The sequence below is a fragment of the Staurois parvus genome, unplaced genomic scaffold (assembly GCF_062004578.1).
Source record: "Staurois parvus isolate SC_StPar_1 unplaced genomic scaffold, SC_StPar_1.0 ptg000799l, whole genome shotgun sequence".
Lineage (NCBI taxonomy): Eukaryota > Metazoa > Chordata > Amphibia > Anura > Ranidae > Staurois > Staurois parvus.
In genome coordinates, this window is record NW_028318595.1 from 257,843 (window position 1) to 275,284 (window position 17,442).

The 17,442-nt window shown below is 44.7% G+C and overlaps 1 protein-coding gene across 3 annotated transcripts in view; it reads right to left on the reverse strand.

Annotated features, from left to right (window-relative positions):
• The window catches only part of PLXNB1 (plexin B1), a 333,642-nt gene that overhangs the window by 38,689 nt on the left and 277,511 nt on the right, over window positions 1-17,442 (reverse strand). For all 3 annotated transcript variants that reach the window (XM_089654789.1, XM_089654790.1, XM_089654788.1), the window contains 7 exons: window positions 13,056-13,184; window positions 11,393-11,515; window positions 8,364-8,457; window positions 8,118-8,284; window positions 4,312-4,463; window positions 2,563-2,668; window positions 455-591 (listed from right to left, as the gene is read on the reverse strand). In XM_089654789.1, coding sequence (XP_089510915.1) covers window positions 455-591; window positions 2,563-2,668; window positions 4,312-4,463; window positions 8,118-8,284; window positions 8,364-8,457; window positions 11,393-11,515; window positions 13,056-13,184 — 908 coding nt within the window. The remainder of the gene's footprint in view (window positions 1-454; window positions 592-2,562; window positions 2,669-4,311; window positions 4,464-8,117; window positions 8,285-8,363; window positions 8,458-11,392; window positions 11,516-13,055; window positions 13,185-17,442) is intronic.

Consider the following 17,442-nt stretch of genomic DNA (forward strand, 5'->3'; position numbering starts at 1 on the left):
CCCAAGCTACAATTGCATTCCATAATGACAGTAACCCCCCCCCCCCCCACCCAACCAACTGCCTGCTCCTTAGACTAACATTGAATGCTCCTTCCTGTAAGTCTCCTAACAGAACAGGCATTCCCGCACAGCCAGCCTAAGTTCAGATTTCAGCTGAGGTGTGGTAACTCCTAAACAGGAAACATATTTAAACATTAGGACTAAATGATATTTTTATAGATTTGTCTGCAGTTAACAAATCACTAGTGATGTTTTCTCTTGTACATTCCTTCCTGTGTCATATCAGGAAACCATATTCTGTACAGTGCAGTGCGAGTACTATTTTATTTTTATGTGATTGCAATGAATACATTTAAAGACATTTTATATAAAATTGCTGTTTGAGTGACACCTTTAAAACCACCTTTTGAGATGTAGTGTATTTGAATTATATCTGAAAACCCAAAAATCTTACATTTCACAAGGGATGTCACCAATCAAAATTTGAATATCACTGGCCCTCCCAGTCAAAAGTTTAGATCCGGTAATGGTTAGTCTGGTACCTCCAGATTTTGGCCCACGGGATGGAAAAAATGATGCAAGCACTGGATTCTGAAAATTAACACACAAACCTGGTAAGTCACAATAAACACAATAAAACACATACAAAAAAGTATTTTACTCATAACATTTGTACTTAATAGAAATTTATCTAGATATTACAATTTAATTTTATTAGTAAATAACATTTCTCAAAAATATTTATGCAACATATTTTGATTGATATACAATGTGTTTGCAGCTCTTCCTTTGGGCAGAGGGTGGCAGCGGAGTACAGCTGGAGAATGGTACCCCAGCACATGTTTTGTTTCTGGCTTTAGTACTTGGCAGTTCTAAGATTCAATTCACATTCGTTTTTGCCATAATGACTGTTATAGCCATATTTTTTATTTTCAACTTTCATTGGCTCTGCTGAAAGTAACAGTGGTAAATATTATTATATCCTAGCGAAGAGCTTCTCAACCACCAGGCTATGGTCTACTGCTGGGCTGCTACCTCCCTGCTCCTGGGCCTTAACCCTGCACAGTGCCTACCAGCTTCCATTGTGCCTCCCTAACCGTCCATAGCAGGCCACTGTGCCCACAGCCTTCACAGTGCCCCCCAACCTCCTACAGTTCCTACCAGCTTCCATGGTGCCCCTAACCTTCCATAGCAGGCCACTGTGCCCACAGCCTTCACAGTGCCCCCCAACCTCCCACAGTTCCTACCAGCTTCCATTGTGCCTCCCCAACCTTCCATAGCAGGCCACTGTTCCCACAGCCTTCACAGTGCCCCCCAACCTCCCATAGTTCCTACCAGCTTCCATGGTACCCCCCAACCTTCCATAGCAGGCCTTTGTGCCCACAGCCTTCACAGTGCCCCCCAACCTCCCACAGTTCCTACCAGCTTCCATTGTGCCTCTCCAACCTTCCATAGCTAGCCATTGTGCCCACAGCCTTCACAGTGCCCCCCAACCTCCCACAGTGCCTACCAGCTTCCATTGTGCCTCTCCAACCTTCCATAGCAGGCCACAGTGCCCGCAGCCTTCACAGTGCCCCCCCCCCCAAACTTCTCACAGTGCCTACCAGCTTCCATACTGCCCCCCAATCTTTGATAGCAGGCCACAGTGCCCGCAGCCTCCAAACTGCCCCACAACCTGCCACAGTGCCCACCAGCTTCCATACTGCCTACCCCCCAATCTTTGATAGCAGGCCACAGTGCCCACAGCCACCACACTGCCCCCCAACCTCCCACAGTGCCTACCAGCTTCCATAGAGCCCCCTCAACCTTCCATATTGGCCCATAGTGCCCTTGGAGAGCTTTTAGTCTCCATATTGCCCCCCAACCTCTCACAATGCCTACCAGCTTCCATAGAGCCCCCTCAACCTTCCATAGTGGCCCACAGTGCCCCAGGAGAGCCTTTAGTCTCCACACTGCCCCTCAACCTCCCACAGTGCTAATCCAGATTCCATAGTGCCCCCTTAACCTTCCATGGTGGCCCACAGTGTCCCCAGAGAGCCTTTAATCCCCACACTGCTCCCAAACCTCCCACAGTGCCCCTCCAGCTTGCTGCAGCCATCCATAGTGCCCCCAATACCCCCCCCACTATACTCCAGAACATTCATCCCCTAGAGGGACACCAAGTCTGCTGAAGAGTCCTCTAACCACCTCTGCAGCTCCCTATCTTCTCCCACACAGTAACATCCACCCTCATACAGAGTCCTCTAACATTTTAATGCACATTTTGGATTGCCGTATTTTTACTGTGTGCGCATAAATTATATTTTTTCTAAATTTTCAAAGAATTTAATGGGCCCTGGTCTCAAAAAGGATGAGAAAGGCTGTGAACTGAGCCTATATGTGGCAGAATCCTGGCCAGACTGTATATTGTTAATAATTCTGGCCAATCTGCATTAGGAAGGGGTAAGCATGTCTTGATACTTAACTGCCATTCGGCCAAAGCAGGGAAATCACGTCATAGTCTTAATTTTAAATGTTGAGAGATTTGCTGCTGGTCATCACATGACCAATAAGGAATATTACCTGATAAGTAAAAAATTGACTGGAAACGCCGTGTTGTCCTCCTGGAACCTCCACAAGAGCATGTCCCGATCTCTCCGTCAAGCTTTCACCAGATATACACACTATGCTGCAGAGGAAAATATGCAACTTGATAAGAAGACTTGTTGGGGAAGTTATTATACAGGGTGTCCCTAAAATCTGGACACATAAGAAATATCACTATGTTTTTTTCTCAATATGCATTTTGCTTGTGTGTCCAGGCATTAGGGACACCCTGTAGAATAAAGTACACAACATGCTGTCATTTTATTAGTGGATGCAGTGCCTAATTTCAGCCAGTAGATGTCACTGTCACAGCCCCTGTCAATTGACAATGGACCTAAAGGGACCTATTTATAAAACCTTTTATTTGACAAATGTCACACATTGCTATAGGCTGCATACATTTACCTGCAATTTTTGTAATAGATTAATTCCGCAAATGAACAAAGTTTTGACCCTACTAAAGATTGCAAAATCGAAAAAATGTTCTTAAAGAGAACAATGACCGGCATTGACGGTTTGAAACTAGGGATGCACCATAGTGAAAATAATGTTGCTGGCATTTTTCTGATAGGAAAAAAGTTACAATAATGGTGCCGATATATACGAAGTCGCGTCTCATAGACCTTCATGCAACCCCCCCCCCTACTGACTTTAATGCAAAATCGCATCTCATAAACTTTCATGCAAAGTCGCATTTCCATTTACTTCAATGCAAAAACTCGCCCTAGCGTCTTCAATGCAAAATCACATCTCTTAGACTTTCATGCAAAGTTGCGTCCCCATTGACTTCAATGCAAAAACTCCCCCTAGCGACTTCAATGCAAAATCGCATCTTATAGACTTTCATGCAAAGTCGCGTCCCCATTGACTTCAATGCAAAAACTCCCCCTAGTGACTTCAATGCAAAATTGCATCTTATAGACTTTTATGCAAATTTGTGTCCCCATTGACTTCAATGCAAAAATGGCCCCTAGTGACTTCAATGCAAAATCGCGTCTCATAGACTTTCATGCAAAAAAGCCCCCTAGCAACTTGAATGCAAAATTGCTTCTCATAGACTTCCAAGCAAAGTTGAGTCTCCATTGACTTCAATGGAAAAATGCCTCCTTGTGATATAAATGCAAAATCCTGTCTGATAAACTTTCATGCAAAGTCGCATCCCCATTGACTGCAATGCAAAAACACCCCTAGTAACATCAATGTAAAATTGCGTCCCATAGACTTTCATGCAAAATCGAGTCCCGATTGACCTCAAAGGAAAAATGACCCTTAGTTACTTCAATGCAAAATTGCGTCTCAGACTTTCATGCAAAGTCACGTCCCCATTGACTTCATTGCACAAATGCCCCCTAGGGAATTCAATGCAAAATTGCGTCTCATAGATTTTCATGCAATGTCACTCCGCCATTGAATTCAATACTAAAACGCCCCTTAGTGACTTCAATGCAAAATCGCATCTCATAGATTTTCATGTAAAGTCACGTCCCATAGACAACAATGCAAAAACATCCTCTAGAGACTTCAATGCAAAATCGTCAGCCACATTAATAGAAAAAAAAAATTAAAAACTGTTCGTTCAGTTTCGGCCATGCGCATCCTGAATTTTTCGGTTTCAACACCAGAATTTTCATTCCGGTGCACCACTATTTGAAACCTAACTTATCACCTCTGCTGTGCCATTGGCTGCTGAGAATTATGTCCACAAATATTTGTTCTGTAAATTACCTGCTGGAAATCTCATATTTTAGGAAATCCACCTTGCAGGGGATGTAAGCCACAGATACACGATCCACAATATCCTCCAGTTTCTGACCCAGGTTAGAGCCGGTTATGGTGATCCTGGTGCCACCGTCTACTGGACCAGACAAAGGCTCAATCTGGAACAGATCACATGATTCCAAGCAGTTACTATACTAAGTCATGACTCCATCATAATATAACTTGATATTCAATACAAACCTGGATCAGTAAAAGACAGAAAAAAAGCAGATCAGGACTTCAGTACTATGAGGATATAATATGACCTGACTCTGGTGAATGGAAGGTTTCACACCGGTGATGTCACTGGATAAAACTTTATTCAGCCACAACCAGCCAGCAGAAACAACCACACCAGCAATTAAGTCCATTGGGGTAAAAAGCTTTAGAGGGGGTCGTTCCTGACTGGTTGTAGTTGAATACAATTTTATCCAATTTTATCCAATGACTTCATTGGTGTGCAACCTTCCATTCATCACAGTTTTGGCACTTGGAGTGAAGACAGGCTCTCTAGTCGGCACCCTATACTACCAAGGAGGAAAAAAAGGTAGGCCAGCCTCTACGGTGTGGTGGTGCTTTTCCCATATCGTCTAACAATGATTCTGACAGTCTGTGCTCTCAAAATGTCATTTTCTCCATATACTATATAGAGCAGGGCTTGAAATTTCCACTCGCCTGCTCGCCAATGGCGAGTGGAAATTATGGTGGGGGTGAGTGTGTCCACCAGGGCTGTCTTGCTGAGCAGGCTCGGAGCTCAGGCCGGATCTGTCATTGGCACTGGGAGCCGTCAGACTGCTCAATAGCTGAGAGCAGTGAAAGCAAAGCAAGGAGCTTGTGCTGTGCTCTCTGCCTCCCCCTAGAGTGCAGTACCCGGATCTGTGAGTGAACAACGAAGTACTGCAACTTTCTATGGGTGGGCGGTGGTGGGTGTGTGTGTGTGTGTGTACGTGTACATGTGTGTGTGTTTGTGTGTGTCTGTGTATGCATGTACAATTGTACATGTGTCTGTGTGTATGTACATGTGTGTATCTGTACATGTGTCTGCATGTATGTATATGTATGTGTGTACATATGTCTACGTGTGTGTGTGCATGTACATGTGTGTGTGTATGCGCGTACATGTGTCTGTGTGTATGTACATGTGTCTGTGCATGTGTATTTCTGTGTATGTACATGTATCTGCGTGTCTGTACGTGTATACATGTGTCTGTATGTGTGTGTGTACAGGTGTCTCTGTTTGTGTGTGTTTGTTGGTGGTGAGTAACTCTAAGGCCTGGCTAGTAGCTCAGGACTTGAAATTTCAAGCCCTGATATAGACGACCGCTGGCAACTATGAAGGCTGTTAACCCACCTTTCTTCAACCTTTTCACCCTGAAGCCACCCTCAAAATAATTTCGAGGCCCTAGGAAACCCCTGATAAAAGTAATATGTCTACATTTTATTATAAGATAGCATCATCAGTAAGTTTTTCACATTTTTCTATTAAAAGGACAAAGAGTAAAGCCTCGTTCACAGTCTACTGTGGTGGATCGCTTTTCAGAAGGAGGTGGTACAGCATCTGCAAGGCATTCAGGAGGTGATACTGCTGCTTCTTGTATGCCTGTTTTTTTCTTCCAGCCAAATGAAGATTTACAATTGTAATACCACACCGCAACCGTGAGTAAAGCATTTGGCTTGCAGTTGCGGTACAGCGCCATTCGCTTGGGTGCATGGGTTGCATTTGTTGACGGTACTGCCAACCAAACAAGGCATACTGTACCATTTGTGCCTAGCCATAAAGCTAGGTTTTGTGGCTGGTGCTGTATGTACTACCTCCTCTGCCCATGTGAACAAGGCCAAAAGTATATGGAATACCTAGAGTATTTGACACCTTGGGACGAACACTTTACGGCACTGCCTTGCTCTATACGTTAAAAATTTTCACAAAAATGAATAATATTGGCCATAAATAAAAAAAAACTGTGAGAATTGTAGTGTCCCCTTTGTCTCCCTTGATCTCCTGAATGCTAAGCTGACCTGGATAATGGTCAACGAACGTTTGACCGCTATTCTTCAGGACAGGATGGCATATTTTGAACAAACCTGGGATCCTTGGATGCAATATCTTTCAGCATCGTCCTAGGATGGATGGTGGTTGACATGGGATGTTGATAAATATTAATTGTCTTAATCCCCGCACCCAACTGCTATCCGGATCCTTCTCCACCAAGCGTCCTTTACTTCTTCCTTTTTTATTTCCTTTTCTTTCCCTATCTCTATTCTCACTCCTTTCTCCTCTTTTTTTTTTTTTCAAGTCCCTTCTCTGGTTTTGGACACAACTCGTACACTCCCTCATCATCTCACGCCTGGACTACTGCAATTCCCTTCTCACTGGCCTACCCAAACGAGCGCTATCCCCACTCCAGTCGATCCTAAACTCAGCGGCTAGACTCTTCCACCTCACCAACCGCTCCACATCTGCCTCCCCCCTCTGCCAATCCCTTCACTGGCTCCCGATTGCCCAATGCATCAAATTCAAACTGCTAACTCTGACCTACAAAGCCATTCACAATGCCGCCCCAAAACTACATAACTGACCTGATACCCAAATACTACCCTACCCATGCCCTCCGCTGCTCACAGGACCTCCTACTCTCTAGCTTCCTGGTCTCCTCCTCCCATGCCCGATTGAAGGACTTCTCCAGGACTTCCCCCATTCTCTGGAACTCCCTACCCCAATCCATCAGACTGTCGCCTACCCTCCTCACCTTCAGGCGCACCCTGAAAACCCTCCTCTTCAGGGATGCCTACCCCAACCTCACCTAACACCCGACCTCACCTAACAACTAACCTCCTCCATTCCTCCCTCCACTCCATCCCCCACTGCCATCTACTCCTGTGCCACCTTCCCCTCCCTCCTAGATTGTAAGCTGGAAAGAGCAGGGCCCTCGAACCCCTCGTGTATTGTATTATTACTGTCTTGTCTCATGTTCTGTCCCCCTTGCTACTGTACAGCGCTGAGCATACCCTTTGGCGCTATATAAATACTGTATAATAATAATGGCCTGTTGAACATTTGAGGGCGATTGCCCACTTTACACAGGTCGGGGTGGTCTACAAAGACAACAGTTTTACATTAGAGTTCATTTTTTCTGTTATCTTATTGTTGCAGATCTTCCATCTACAGGTCCCTAAGGGACCCCTTTGGTCACCATCAACAGATAATTGTTTTGAAACATTGTATTCTGTGCATTGCCTGATTCTGACTGAAAGGGCTGCAGTTATATGGGGGGGGAAGGGGGGGTGGATGTATATTTTTCTGTACTGGTGTAAAAAATTAATAAACACTATTGAAAAGAAAATGTAACCCCTTACATTAGTGGTCAATGGAAAAATGCCAGTTTACATTGGTAGTTTGTGGAAAAATGCCCCCTACATTGGTAGTCAGTAGAAAAATACCACATTACTTTAGTGGTCGATGTAAAATTTGTAAAAAACCCCCAAATGTTACTAGGTTATTGCCTCTGCTGGTCCAATGTTTTTTATTGCTTTAAAAAGAAAAATATCGCATGTGACCATTAGATGGCGATAAGTATCATGCATTTCCTATGGAATGAAGTCAACAAAAAACATTCAACCCACACAGGAAATAGTCCATCTTTTTTTGTACCATTTGCACAAATCAAATGTATGTGCACTCTCACTGGGCGAACTGCAAGGCACATTTTTTATAAATACGCGCCTAAGTGCAGCAAATGGAGAAGCGATGTCACGCGCTTAAACGATCTACTTACAGAGTGAATGAGGGGCGCGGGGCAGGTGCCCTCCACCTCCTCTGTGCAGGACTGCTGGTACATACAGCTGGGATGTTCCCCTCCGCACCACACACAATTATATTTTGGATCTGCAGTCTGGCAGCGGCTACAGTCGGAGTGCCCCACGGAGCAGTTATACAAAGTCACTGTGAAGAGAAGAGGACAAAGTAAAAATTGGGACAAAGCAGAGATAGCAGAACCTCCCGCCACACGGAGCTCACGTACCATGGAGGTCCTCATAGCTGTCCACCCGCATCTCCGGCTCCCTCTGCACATAGATCAGGGCATTGAACTCCGGCTGCGGAGCTGAGTAACTATACTACAACGAGAACAAAATGCAAACGTTATAAAAAAACAAAAAGCTTTTAAAAGATTTCCGTTCTTTTTACAGAAAAGCACAAACATTTATTTTTAGGAACATACAAACATTTCAGTGGCAGTTGCTGCAACACATCCTAAGGGCCTGATGAGGCTGTGGACTCGATCAGGTGTGCTCTATCCAAATATACTGACAAAAACAAGTGGACAGGAGGAGGAGAGCCGTCTGCTCCTTCACTGTCCAATCACAGACTGGGGGCGGGAACATAACCATGCTTTGGAGTATAAGGTGAAGAGCCGGCAACTCGTTCTCCTGATAAAAGTACTTTGTTCATAAAAGGTACAGTGTGCAAGTTACAGCACTTTACGCGTTTCGGTCAAAAAACCTTATACATAGTCTTTTTGTATTGAAACGAGTATCAGGGAACGAGAAGATCGCCGCGACGCACGAATCTGCACATGCGTAGGATCCCGACAAGACATACAGGCAGGCGGGCACTAGGACCCAGGCGCGCCTGTCACCAATGACGGCGCCGGCAGGCACTAGGACCCAGGCGCGCCTGTCACCAATGATGGCGCCGGGCAGGCACTAGGACCCAGGCGCGCCTGTCACCAATGATGGCGCCGGGCAGGCACTAGGACCCAGGCGCGCCTGTCACCAATGACGGCGCCGGGCAGGCACTAGGACCCAGGCGCGCCTGTCACCAATGACGGCGCCGGGCAGGCACTAGGACCCAGACGCGCCTGTCGGCGCCGGGCGGGCTATTTAAACCCGCTCTTGCAATGCTCACATTGCCGTATGGTCTTGTTCCTGTTTATCCTGTTCCTGTGAGAGTATCTTGTTGTTGCCGAACCCAGCCTGATCCTGATTACTGCTGACCATCTCCTGCCCTGACTCCTGGCTCGTTTGACCATTCTTCTGCCTGTCCCCGATTATCTGATCTCCTGCTGCTGAACCTGGCTTGTGACCCGACGATTCTCTGTCTGCTGCTCTGTTCCGTTCTGCATCGATACCGACCCAGCCTGTCTGACTCTGCTACTGTTCACAGTGTGTTCCGTCCATCCATCCTGCACGGATCCATCCGTTACTGTCAAGGCCTGCTCAGCCTCCTTACATCCGGCTCTTATCCAGCTACGTGCCACTGGCAGTTTCCTCTACTTCAGCTGGGTGTACCCAGGGGCCGCGACCTGGTCTCAGCCTGCTCCAAGTCCATCCCCACCATCAGGGGCTCTGGTGAACAAGCAGACTGGGGCTTAGACCCCGCGGCCTGGGGAATCCTGGTCTGTGGATCCATAGAGCAACCGTCAGTAGGTACGTGACAACGAGTAAGTTGCTGTAACTTGCACACTGTACATTTTATGAATAAAGTACTTTCATTGGGAGAACAAGTTGCCGGCTCTTCACCTTATACTCCAAAGCATGGTCATGTTACAGCAGTTACAAGTTACAGCAGTTTACGCATTTCGGTAAAAAAAAAACGTATTCAGTCTTTTTGTACTGAAACGCGTAAGTTGCTATAACTTGAACACTGTAGCTTTTATGAATAGAGTACTTTTATTGGTAAAAACGTAGTTCGCTCGGTAATCCGATGGTGCCATTAATGATTTCGAAAATCGGCCGACCAAGTCATAAAGTTCACCCCATATAACAGACGAAACTTCTGTTCCTTCCAGGTCACGGCTCATGTGCATATTCTTTTCGGAAAAACCATCATACGATTTGACCATCACTGAGTCAAAAATTGGTAGTTTTTCACAAATTTTCCAACATGTCCAATCACTGAAAAGGGAAGGAACCACGAAAATTGGCCGGTGCCATTGACCCACTAACAGAGCAAAAATCGGCTGATTATACTTAGGTCCGATTTTCGGACGAAAAATCAGTCAAATTTCGACCCACGTATGGCCGGCATTAGCAAACCAATGGTACTTACCCTTTTGACAATGTACGCGTGATATGAAACGAGCATCAAGGAGGAGACCCTGCTAGCCGTGACGTCACGCCGCCAGATCACGGAGGTCCGGCGGCCACCCACTACTACCAGCTGGTCAGTGTATATCACAAGTTTATGCTGCATTCAATGTTTACTGTATCCTGTTATACATACGGATCTTACTCCAGTACCTACAAGTGTGTTCTCATTTTGATCAAATTACTACACTATGGGTACTTTTTTCTGCTCCACATCGAGCACTTAAACCCCCCAGGACCCCCAGGTGACCATCCCAGGGCCCACAGGAGAGCTGCATCCAGCAGATCCTGTCCGTAGCCAAGTCTTAAAGGGGACCCCCAGAAGTTCCATTTCCCTCTGAGGAGTGATCCATTCCAGGCTACATCCTACCCAGGATTGAGGGGACTTCTGTCATACACGACAGAAACGCCCATTATTATTGCGCCTCTGGTGAGTGTGCAATTTAACTGTTATTCCTGCACGACACCGGATCGTATGTGTCCCTAGGATTATATCTAGTCACCTTCTATCATTTCATCTGTGGTTTCATCACCAGTGTCATCTTTCAACTTTTATTAGCATTATTCACCACGTATTTAGTGGATGTGATTGGTATAATTGAGCACCTCACAATCCATCAAGGACACTATTTGTTGTTGTCTATACACTTTGTTTAATTTTAATATCTGTGGACCCTTTTATATGCATTTGTGTTTGACAATTTTATATCATATTTATATTAATGGTATTAGTCGTCTATAGCGCTGCACTACATATTTATGATTATCTTGGAGTGTTTTATGGTTCCCTTTTTAGTGTACTAGCTGCTACCTGTTTAAGCGCTCGCTGAACCCCCCCCCCCCCTTTTATCTTACAGTAAACCAACCTCGTCATGTCTGATACTGATCCAGTTTACTGCATCTTCTGATCAGTTTTTCGAATGAAGCTGCCCTGACCTCACCTTTACTCATCACCTCTTCTTACCTGGTGCAGCTGGCATGTGATATAATAAGTGGATTGATCCTCGGGATCCATTTCCACAAAGGCATCCGTGATCACCGTCCTGCCCTCCAGGATCAGAACGCACTCATAGTCCCACTGTGGGTCCTGCAATATAATCATGGCAGTAATTGTTATCAGTAATAAAGTAGGGATGCATTGATACTGACACCGGTGCAGATACTGAGTATTTTCATACTCCTCAATATGCTCCCGACACTGGAATCCGATACTTTATGGTGCGATTTGCGTCAATACAAAATGCAAAGAACAGCATGCAACAGGATTGTGATTCTTGTCCAAATTGCATGCAGCTTCCCCACTGCTCCTGTGTGAATGGCTTGTCATAGTCTGAGTCACACAGGAGAGGTGCGGGAAACCTCCCTGCACTGATCCCATGCTGAGCGGAGAGAGGGCGCGTGGGGATGTATACCATGGAGGCGGATGCTCCGGATTCTCAGCCATAGGAGAGAAGAGAAAGCACGGTCACATGGATGGTGCTGACCAATTAGAAGCCGTCTAGCCCGTACTGTCATCCCTGCAAGGAGAGGAAAGAAAACGGTTTCACAGGTCTGGGCATTTCAAATCCCCCACGGCTTTCTCTTCTACTGTTGAGAATACGGAGCATCTGCCTCCATGGTATACATACTCACACGCCCTTTCCTCCCACTCTCCTCTGCGGGAAATAAAAGACACATCATAAAGGAACAGCTCTGTCCAATTCACACTGCGTGTCTATCTGTAGTGAGAACTCCGGACATCCAAAAACACTGATGCGTTTCGAGGACTAGCTTCTTCCTCAGAGCCAAAAGAGTCTGTTCCTTTATGATGTGCCTTTTATTTATTGATCATTTGTGAGTATAATACTTATTATTTACATTCATTAAACATTTTTAAGGTAATGCACTAGGCCGGTGCGCCCTCTGTTTGTTTTTCTCTATTCAGTACTTTGGACTACCCCAGTCCTTTGAGGGCAGCAAGGCGTGCATAACCCAAGAATTTCCATATGTGGTCTTAATGACATTGAGTCCATCCCCAAGCACAGGAGTAACTGGGTTTTCCACTTCTACCCATCTAGTGGCCATATTGTGGTACTTTCCTCCATTGAGGTATTTCAGAAAAATACCACATTATGGCCACTAGGTGGAGATGACGATCCTAGAAATAAACACATTAGGCAAATTATAGTCGAGATTCATGACAGCTGTGCAAATGTTTGACACATATGCAGAGTGATTTTCTTTTCTTTATAAATAAACCCATAAATAAACCCCACAATGCTGTGCCAACCTCTAACTGGGCTTGCTGGGACATGTGGATTCCAAAAAGGAGAAGACGGACAAGGTTGGCACATGTAAGCTGCTGTGTCAGTGTGTTAAATGACTAATCCTGATGAAGGGGTCCTGCAAGACTCCGAAACGTTGCCTTGCTGTAACTATGTGATCGTTTATTAAAACCTTTGGACCCATATTGGTGATCCTCGGTGTGCTGGTGACATTTTTTCCTTGCTGATTTTGTTCGGTTCCAGGCGAAGCTTGCTGCAGCACCCACTGATACACACAGCCATTTTTAAACGCAGGAACGTGTGCGTTTGGATTGTACACTTGCAAATGACTAATCCCGTCACCAGAACAAAACACATTAATACCTGATAATGATGAAAGTTCTTCCCAACTAATGTTATCTTTCTCTCCACATTGACAGGCAGTAAGGATGGGCTGTGAATGCTGTGCACACAGGGGCAAGCTTCGGGGCCGGCATAAGGTCCTCCATTGTTCTAGAATTAAAAAAATAAAAAACAATCACATGTGGAAGTTTAACAAAGCAATTCAGGGGGACCAGAAGGGTATTTCATTATTATCATATCATCCAGATTCTAAGCTATTCATTATTTCATTGTGTTATAAAAGGGACACTTTAGTAGTATTGGGTACATTTGTATGATTTCTTTACATTTCTTTGTATGTTTACATGTTTTTAACTAGTTTTGCATTTGTATCATTAATCCTCTAATAACAGATGTGAAATTGTGGCCCTCCAGCTGTCAAGGAACTACAAGTCCCATCATGCCTTTGAGAGTCATGCTTGTAATTGTCAGCCTTGCAAAGCCTCATGGGATCTGTAGTTCCGCAACAGCTGGAGAGCCGCAGTTTGACACCCCTGCTCTAATACAATGAAGGTAACTAGCATTGCATCAATTTTTGATTGGCTACATGGCAGGATACAGCTAACATGTTTTGCATGAACCACCTAATCTCAGTTCAGAACCACCTAATCCCAGTTCAGAAGCTCCTGTAAACTCTAGAACCACATAATCACATCGGGTGCGAGTTGGCAGGCGACTTGCAAATCGTATGCCAAGTCGCACCCTATTGTCCACAATTAGAACGGTCAAACCTAATCTTGGTGCAGAAGCTCCTGTAAACTCTAGAACCACCTAATCCCAGTTTATAAACTCCTGTAAACTCTAGAACCACCAAATCCTGGTGCATAAACTCCTGCAAACTCTAGAACCATCTAATCCTGGATCAGAAGCTCCTGTAAACTCTAGAACCACCTAATCCCAGTTCAGAAGCTCCTTTAAACTCTAGAACCACATAATCCTGGTGCAGAAGCTCCTATAAACTCTAGAACCACATAATCCTGGTGCAGAAACTCCTGTAAACTCTAGAACCACATAATCCTAGTGCTGATGCTCATGTAAACGCTAGAATCACCTAATCCCAGTGCAGACGCTCCTGTAAACTCTAGAGCCACATAATCCCGGTGCAGAAGATCCTGTAAACTCTAGAACCACATAATCCTGGTGCAGAAACTCCTGTAAACTCTAGAACCACATAATCCTAGTGCTGATGCTCATGTAAACGCTAGAATCACCTAATCCCAGTGCAGACGCTCCTGTAAACTCTAGAGCCACATAATCCCGGTGCAGAAGATCCTGTAAACTCTAGAACCACATAATCCTGGTGCAGAAACTCCTTTAAACTCTAGAATCACATAATCCTAGTGCTGACGCTCATGTAAACTCTAGAACCACCTAATCCCAGTGCAGAAGCTCCTGTAAACTCTAGAATCACATAATCCTGGTGCATAAACTCCTGTAAACTCTAGAACCACATAATCCTAGTGCTGATGCTCATGTAAACTCTAGTACCACCTAATCCCAGTGCAGAAGGTCCTGTAAACTCTAGAACCACATAATCCCGGTGCAGAAGCCCCTGTAAACTCTAGAACCACATAATCCTAGTGCTGATGCTCATGTAAACTCTAGAACCACATAATCCTGGTGCAGAAGCCACTGTAAACTCTAGAACCACATAATCCTGGTGCAGAAGCCCCTGTAAATCCTAGTGCTGACGCTCATGTAAGAACTAGAACCACCTAATCGTGGTGCTGCTGTCTGCTGGAGACATTTTCCATCTTCTTTCTCTTCTATGACAGGGTCTTCCATTAATAACGTCACAGTTCCTAACTTCAACCCTGAGATCGGCTTCCTAATTCAACACAATCCCTGACTACAACCTCTGTAACATTGTCCTTGAGCACTGTCTCTCATCAGTGCCGCGCCAACTGGCACCGCTTAAGTTCAGAGCTTCACAGCAGTGGGACGTGCATGCCAGAGAGATCTCAAATAATGTGTCCCGGCTGATAATTGTACCCAGCGTGAGCCAGCTGGCTTCCCCGCAAAGACCTCAATATGTTAACGATTCTTCACAGAGATGCTGCCAAGCTGGAGACAGACCTTCGTACGCACTGGTATTATCAATTAAATGCTCGATCTTACAAGGGAGGAAAAACTTTGACTAAACTTGTTCCATAAATCTCGAGTTCTCAACCTTGATACTTGCTGTAGAGGGATCGCGGTATCATTTTGCGGTAGTTAAAGGAAGCTTTTATTGAAATTAGAACTTTTAAAGGTCAGCGAATGCAACACTTCGGTCAAAATGAAAAATGTTGTACTTATAATGAAGGAATGAACACAACCTACCGAATGATTTATTAATTCTGGTATTGATCGTGCCCTGTTGTCTGCCCTATTATTGACATCCCAAGATTGGTGTACTAACTGAACAGATAAAGTCAGAAAACTTTATTCCAGTCATGACAAAACCAAATGAATCACTTTCAGTGAAATAATTTTTCAAGGAGCCTTGGTATGCCTACTGAGGGCCACACCTTATGGGCTCGTTTGCGTTGATGGTTGGGGGGACCACATGGTTGAGCCATGTTTTCCTGCGAGGAGGCAGGGGCAGACTGACAACTTATGGGGCCCCCGGGCAATAGGGGATCATGGGGCCCCTGTGTCCTTGCCCAAACTCAAAAAAGCCTATGAAAAAGGTACCAGGGGCATCTCATGGGGCCCCCTACTGACCCCGGGCCCTCGGGCAGTGCCCAAGTCTCCAAATGGTCAGTCTGCCCCTGCAAGGAGGCAATACGCGGACTGCACTTCAGAGAGCAAAGCAAATCTAAAAGAAGCCTGTGCCATAAAAACATCTGTAGCTGCTTGGTAATTACCGTTATAGCAGGGGTGTCAAACTGGCGGCCCTCCAGCTGTTGTCAAACTACAAGTCCCATCATGCCTCTGCCTTTGGGAGTCATGCTTGTAACTATTAATCTTGCAATGCCTCATGGGACTTGTAGTTTGGCAACAGCTGGAGGGCCGCCAGTTTGACACCCGTGCATTATAGCAACAAATGTAACAGGCAACATTTAATCTCCGAAAAGGAAGCCATAAAACATGTCCTGAAGTATTCCTTATTAAAATCATGTAGGGGAGGTTTAGGCCCCATGTACACGGGACACTTCTGAATGATGGAAACTGACTGCTGGAAAACATAGGTTAAAAAATGTCTGTTTAGCAGCGTTTGCATACCGCGGTTAGAATCGTTTTTTAAAGATAAGCACAGGAGAACCTCCCAAATGCCCAGAATGCACTGAAAAGTGTTAAATTACTAACTATTTCAGACGGTTTCAAAGAAATACAGAGAGTAGAAGCAGAGACAGCAGTATGTGTTGAGACTATCTTAGGTGTGAGTTGTTCATTAACATTTCTTTTCTTTCCAAGGGTGGGAAAGGTGTCTGGTGGAGGGAGTCCTTAAGGCCACCTGGCAGGGGGTCTTCATGAGGAATTTGAGGTGTGAATGGTCATTAACATATATTTTGTTTCCAAGGGTGGGAGAGGTCTGAGGTGTGAATTGGTCATTACAATGTGTGACAAGCTTGGTAGGAACATCCTGTGTTCAGTGTTTTGTCCATCTGAGTACCTCGAAAACGCTTTGCATGCATTTTTTTTGATGAAAAAAGTCTCTGGACAGCATCGGGAACTGGAAGAGTTCAAAAAAATGTTTAAAATGCAAACGCTTATTATATTGTAAAGCTCTGAGCAAACTGTTGGCGCTATATAAATCCTCTATAATAATAATAAATTTGTTTAGCTGTGTTTACAAGCATTTTGCGTTTGAAACGTTGATAAAATCAACTGTTGAACGCAAGTTTTCTGTGTTTGAAAAAACGACTGTAAACTCAAATTCCTGTAAACGACTGTAAACGAAGATGTGTACATGGACACATAGGAAAACATTAGGGAGAGTTCAGGGGCTGCTGAAAAAAACGCTGAACATCTCCTAAATGTGAGTTTATCATTTGCAGTGTACATGAGCCCTTAATCTTCACCTAAAGCAGTGGGTCCTAACTTCAGTCCCCAACAGCCCATGTTTTAGGAAGTTCCCTTACATAAATGAGCCATCATAAGCCCATTGATTTTAAAGCACCTGTGCAAGGTGAAGGTAAGCCTGAAAACATGATATGTTTGGGGGTACTTGAAGACTGAGGTTGAGAACTACTGATCTACAAGAAAACAGCGATGGCCTTGTTCAATTATCATCCTTAAAGTGAACCTGTGTCCAGACTATGCACACTAACATATTTACATATTTAAAACAAGCACTACAAATTACTTAAAAAAAAAAAAAAAAGACTTCATTCATTCACCTCTGCAGCTACAGGCGTTGTGAAGAAATTCATCTTCAAATTTC